The 6,027-nt window shown below is 48.9% G+C and overlaps 1 protein-coding gene across 6 annotated transcripts in view; it reads right to left on the bottom strand.

Moving 5' to 3' along the window:
• Positions 1-288: 288 nt before the first annotated feature.
• CPNE1 (copine 1) overlaps positions 289-6,027 on the bottom strand; it is a 34,443-nt gene continuing 28,704 nt past the window's right edge. For all 6 annotated transcript variants that reach the window (XM_045805923.2, XM_045805908.2, XM_045805882.2 and 3 more), the window contains 15 exons: positions 5,560-5,688; positions 5,282-5,461; positions 5,069-5,143; positions 4,915-4,986; positions 4,701-4,781; positions 4,443-4,532; positions 4,242-4,328; positions 4,020-4,106; positions 3,867-3,926; positions 3,654-3,787; positions 3,495-3,549; positions 3,192-3,243; positions 1,244-1,377; positions 832-1,068; positions 289-629 (listed from right to left, as the gene is read on the bottom strand). In XM_045805923.2, the coding sequence (XP_045661879.1) occupies positions 489-629; positions 832-1,068; positions 1,244-1,377; positions 3,192-3,243; positions 3,495-3,549; positions 3,654-3,787; positions 3,867-3,926; positions 4,020-4,106; positions 4,242-4,328; positions 4,443-4,532; positions 4,701-4,781; positions 4,915-4,986; positions 5,069-5,143; positions 5,282-5,461; positions 5,560-5,688 (1,614 nt within the window). In that variant the 3' untranslated portion in view covers positions 289-488. The remainder of the gene's footprint in view (positions 630-831; positions 1,069-1,243; positions 1,378-3,191; positions 3,244-3,494; positions 3,550-3,653; positions 3,788-3,866; positions 3,927-4,019; positions 4,107-4,241; positions 4,329-4,442; positions 4,533-4,700; positions 4,782-4,914; positions 4,987-5,068; positions 5,144-5,281; positions 5,462-5,559; positions 5,689-6,027) is intronic.

Genomic DNA, 6,027 nt, shown 5'->3' with positions numbered 1-6,027 from the left:
TCCTTAAAACTCATCCTCCCCTAGCATGTTCCATCTTATCTGTGTTCCCAGCTCAGCCCTGTCCTAAGGCAGGGCAGGCTGGGTGTTTGGCTCACATTCAATCCTTTTATTTTTAAAAATAGTGTCTCTAGACTTCTGGCCTGGAATACCCAATTTTTTGCCTAGGCCTATGATGTCAGAGGTGTCCTTCACTCAACAAGCTCTAAGGCAGATAACCCGAAGCTCAGGTAAAATAAACATGGCTAACAGCAAATTCCCACTCAAAAACACAGAGTGGTGGCAAAGCAGTGAGTGGTCTTCAGTGATCTTTATTAAATGAAGGACTCCCAAGGGCAAGCAGGAGGGATCCAGAGCAACAGCAGGAGCAAATATAAAAGTATAAAATGTAAAGTGCAGCACTGGGGAATGTGTGCAGGGTTGAGCCATGCCCACAGGGACCTTGGGGACACAAGGCTGAGGACCAGCCATAGCCCACCCTCTAAGGGAATCTAGGCCTGAGGAGCCTGTGCAGGGCTCTTGGCTGGGGGTGGAAGTGGCTTGAATGGGGCCCAACCTTGGGCCTTGAAGTAGGAGACCAGCTGCATGGGCACTTCTGCAAGCACAGTCTGTGCCAGTGTCTCCCGAGGGGCCTGCCAGGAGAAAAAGGGCAAGGTCAGTGGTGACCCATAACAGCTTCCCAAAGTCTACATTTTCATACCTAAAAAAGGATACAAAGGATATAAACCCAAACCCCCAACCCTGCCCCAATGAAAGGGTGAGTATCCCCACTCAGAGAGAGGTGGAGGGATAAGCTCCTAGGTCTGGTCTGCCCCCAGGCTTGCCCCCACTCACATTCTGGAAGCGGCGGTAGGGCACAAACTGCACAATGTCACGGGCAGCTGCCTCCCCGGAGCGTGCACGCAGGGGTCCGCCATCAGCATCCAGCTGTTCCATGGCCTCGAAGTCAGCACCACCCACACCCACGATGATCACTGACATGGGCAGGTGGGAGGCACGCACCACAGCCTCACAAGTAGCCTCCACATCTGTCACAGCTCCGTCAGTCAGCAGCAACAGCACGAAGTATTGCTGGGGATAAGTCCATTCACAAACTGAGGCAGACCTTCTAAACACCCCAGCCACACATTTCCATACTGATCAGAAGTTTCTTGTTACATATCCCTGAAGGGAACCCTTCACCAAGACCCCACCCCAAAACCCTTGACCCACCACCACCACCACCACCACCTCCCATGATCCTCACCGAGGCAGTCTTCTGATGTGCAGCCTGGGTTGCTAACCCGGCCACATGGTTGATGATGGGTGCAAAGTTGGTGGGGCCATAGAGGCGAACTTGGGGCAGGGCTTGGCGGTAAGCATCCACAATGCCCTGGATGCCTACAGAAGGAAAATACCAATCCTGATCACCCCATCCTGGCTGAGGAGATCTGGGAACTTGGGTGCATTTCATTCCACCATCCCTATAACCCAAGGTACTTAACTTTATCCTCTAGATGGGAGAATTAAGATCAAAGAGAAGAGCACTTGCCCTAAATCACAACTTGAATTAAATCTGATTAAGGGAGTCCCCTGAACAAATCTAAGATAAGATAGTTAAGCATCAGATTGTAACCCACTTAATAAAATAATGAATTATAATCCATTTAATAAAATAAGAATCCCTAGATAATAAATAAATAAATAATGGGAAAGAAGAGGAAATGTAGAAAGAGGAATTACAAGATCATTTGACAATCATTGATTGCGAAAATCATCAATGGGTGCTAAAACTACAGGGTACTAGTTAATGAGTAACTGGATATTGACATAGCCTCAAGGTATCTTCCCCAAAGATACTTATTACAAATAGTGAGCAAACCTGGTAGACTCTACCTTAACCACGTGATCAAAGTTAACATGATGCGTAATAGGATAAATCAGTATCAGGGCCTCCTGACACGGTGTACTGAGAGAACACATAGCATAGCTTCTGTAATATGCCCACTGGAAGTGCACAGTCTGAATCTAATCATAAAGAAGTATCAGGTAAACCCAAACTGCAGGACATTCTACAAATTATCTAGCCTGTAACTTAAAAAACGTCAACATCATAAAAGACAAGAACAACTCTGGAAGCCAAAACAAATGAATGCATTGTATGATCTGAGATTTTCTTTTACTGTAAAAGACAACTGGCAAAACTTGAATAAATTCCAGATTGGATAATGGTATTGATGTTAATCTCCTGATTCTGAGAATTGTACTGTAGTTACGTAAGAGAATTTCTTTGTTTTAGGAAGCATACACTGAAGTATTTAAGGGATTAAGGGTGCAAAGTTGATGGGGCCACAGAGCCAAACTTGGGGCAGGGCTTATTCACTATAATTCTCAAACATTTCAGGAAAAAAAATGTGTACACATGCATACACGTACATACAGATGTAGATATACAGCTATATCCATATACCTAAGAGGGGGGACAGGGAGGGAGAGGAAGGGAGATAGAGAATTTGAGTGACCAAGAGAGAATCAGAAAGCAAGTGTACTAAAAATGTTCATGTTTGGGGAATCTGGGTGAAGGTAAACAATAGCCTCTGTGACCCAGGCCCTGACCGCTGAGCCCCAGTGACCTAAACCCCCTATAACTACTCTCACAACTTTTCTCTAAGTGTGAACTCATGTCCAAAACCCAGGTCAGATCAGGTCAGGTCAAGTTTTCCCCTTTAGTTTGTTGTACACGTGGGGGATACTGGGGAGCCACGAGGTTTGGCCCTCTATAGACAAAAGAGCTTGGGCAAAAAGCACCCAGAAAAGAGCTGCACCAAGGCTTCCACTGATGCCCAGACAGGTACCAGTGAGCTTCCAGCCAAAGATAGTAACGATAATAGCTACCATTTTTTAGAGACTGCTTAGTATGTGCCAGGCTTACTGCTTCAAAGTTTGTATGTATCCTCTCCTTAAATATTCAATATCCTATAATAGTTATCGTTTTAAGAAGCCAAAGCACACTGGCCCCAAGTCACATGGTTTTAGAAAGAGGCAAGATAAAGATCTGAGACCTAGATTTGAGTCCAGAGACCTAGCTCTAAAATCCACTCCTCTGGACGACAGTCAGGTATCTACCCCATTACCCCCACACTCCCTTGTCTGCATAAGCCTGGCCGCCTAGGCGTGGACAGATCTGCCTTACGGTGGAGGATGAAGGAACTCACCTGTGCAGTAAGGGTTACTGGGGTTGAAGTTCAAGGCAAATTCATGGGAGACCTGAGGGCAAGAATGAAAATGAGGTTCTTTCCCCATGACCATCTATGTGCAAAGAAAAAGGACACTATGGTATATACCAACCATTGTATAGGAGCTTTGTAGTCCTGAGCACTTGCCGTACACATGCCTGCAGGGATACATCCCTGCATCTCCACATAAAGCTGGGTGCCACAGAGCAAGTCAACCACATCTCCCCAAATCAGGACCCTGACACTGAAAATAGGAGTTGGGGAAGCAAAAACAGTGCTCACCTGCCAATCAGGGGGTACCTGGGCCCCAAATCCAAATGCTGGGAATAGCTTGTCCCTGTGGGAAGACAGTGAGTTGGAGAAGAGACAGAGAGGGGACTGTGAGCCCAGAGGCTGAAGCATCTGCAGGGAGGGGAATGGGCAAGAGAACAAGTTACTCACGAGTCATAGTCCTGAATCACGCTGCCCACACTCCACAGTGCTGTCAGGTACTCATTGACCCCTGTTGGGCTCAGGTAGTGCAGGGAATCCGGGGAGGAAGGATCTCCATTGGAGCCCGTGAAGTCAATGCCTACCTAGGAGGAGGGGAAGAGGGGAGCTGAAGGTCACTCTGAAACCCAGGTCTGTTCTCTTACCCCTGATAAAGCAACTTACAGTGAAGTTGATTTGACAGCCTCCCATCACATAGTCCAGGAATGAATACTGTGTTTCTACCTGCAGATGAAACCAGGATCATGGCTGGGGTGAAGGGGTTGGGGCCATGGAGCACATGGGTCAGAGCCTGGGTCACATGGGCTATTGCCTCACCTGGCAAATCTTGACACGAACAGTCCCAGAGTTCTTGTAGCTTTTCTTTTTCTGTTGTTTCTCAGGGTGGATACATTCAAACTCAGCCTGGTGAGGAAAGAAAAATTAGGGTAGGAAACTCCTAGAGCATCAGCCGGAACTGGCCTGCCCTCCCTCCCTCTCTCTCTGGGGCTGCAGTCCTTTAGACCCACCTCAACACCCCTGAGCAGGGCTGGCACTCACCGGGACTGCTTGCAGCTGGGCCAAGCTGGTGTAGAAGGTACCAATGAGGTCATGTGAACCATCACTGTCATAGTCTGAGCATCGCACCTGTTGGGGAAGGAGTGGGGGGAGGTGTGTATGTATATACAGAGACCAGGGGTAGGGGGCAGGTGAGAATAAATCCCCCCCACCCCAGGTCCATTCAGGGGGCAAACTCCTCACCTGAATGGGTGTGCTGGGGTCTCCCCCACAGAAATGCTGAAGGGGAACAGAGAAGCGCTTCCATGTAGGGTTCAAGTTGTTCTTGATTACCTGAAGGTAGAGGATAAGGCCCCTAGTGAGCTCTGGGCTGACGTATCAGGAGCTGTCATCCTTCTCTATCCATATGCAGTCTCTCTCTCCCTATTCCAAACCTTGGTAATCACAAGCCCCAGGAGAGTCTCTCCTACCCCGTTCCATCCAATCCCAGGGGTCTCACACCTCAGATCTGTATGCCAGGTGCCATTTCCCATCGCCCTGACGGAAGAACTCCAAGAATGGATCCGATTTTCCCAGGAAGTCCTGTCAATGCCACAGAGACCCCAGTATAAGACTCAGGGAGAGACAACCATTTTGCCAGTCCCCAGCCTCACCCCCCAACACACCACCTGTGCCCCTTAATTCTTAAACCCCCAGGGCTTCCTTCCAGACACACCTTCTTATCTAGGTTTCTGGCTTCTACCTCCATGGTCACTATACGACTATCCTTCATCTCCTGAGCAGATACCTACAAAGGGGAGGCAGGAGACTGTATCCCCTCATGAATTCCTCATTGATGTAAGCCCCTCCCCCACAGAGTTCTTCCTTACCGTGATGGTCCCCCGCCCAGCAGGTTTTCCAGGCTTCAGCATCAAGGGTAGAGTTATTATCTGGCTGGACACAATCTGGGGCAGAGTAAGGGAGCAAAATCTCAGGCAGGGTTAGGTCTTGCTTGAACCCCACCTCCACTTTTCAGACAGTTTGGGCTTTAGGGCTCTTACTGAACATGTGTCTAAAGGATTTTAACCCCTAGGCCTACATACCTGTCCTAAGGAACACTCAGCCCCTCCCAGGAAGTCATCATCCCCCAGCTCAGGTGTCTTGTTGTCTATGTCATAAATGCCAAATCGGAGCTTCTGGACTGTTTCAAAGTGGTACTCAAGCTGCAGAGTCTTGGAGAACTCGGGGCTCGAGCAGTTCCGTACTCGCTCAGTTCGGCCAAGCTGTGGGCAGAGGCCAGTAGCATCACAGTCACACACCCTCCACCCCCAAAACAGTTCTAACCTTCCTCCACAACTTTAACTCCCAAGGCCCTTCTCACCTCAGCCCAGCTGCCCCCTCCCACATCCTGTAAAAGGACGCAGAGTGGGTCAGACTTGGAGCCGATGTCCTTGTCAATGAGGTGGTCACAGGAAATGGATAGCTGAACCAAGGTCACGCAGTGGGCCATCTGAGAAAAAAAGGACCTGAGTCAAGCACTGAGGACCCTTCTCTACCCTTCCCTGACTATATGTCCCAATTTGGGAAGGCCAGCAGACTACCCCCAGGCAGGGCTGAGCCTGAATCCAGCTCCATGACACCCAAGGAAGAGAAGGCTTTAGAGCCTCCATACTCCTCTAATCCCCACAGGTGAGTTCAATAGGACAGGATATGGTGAGCACAACCAACCCTGGTATGATGGGAAGATGCAGAAAAAGTATACTGGCCTTCATCAACAACTTTGAGCCCAAACCGGTCCTCACCCTAAAATCCCTATAATGTTCCCAAGACCCAGAATCCAACCCTGATC

This window comes from Ursus americanus, chromosome 22 (assembly GCF_024610735.1).
Source record: "Ursus americanus isolate L20-20 chromosome 22, mUrsAme1.1.p, whole genome shotgun sequence".
Taxonomy (NCBI): domain Eukaryota; kingdom Metazoa; phylum Chordata; class Mammalia; order Carnivora; family Ursidae; genus Ursus; species Ursus americanus.
This window is presented reverse-complemented; position numbering and strand designations above follow the sequence as displayed.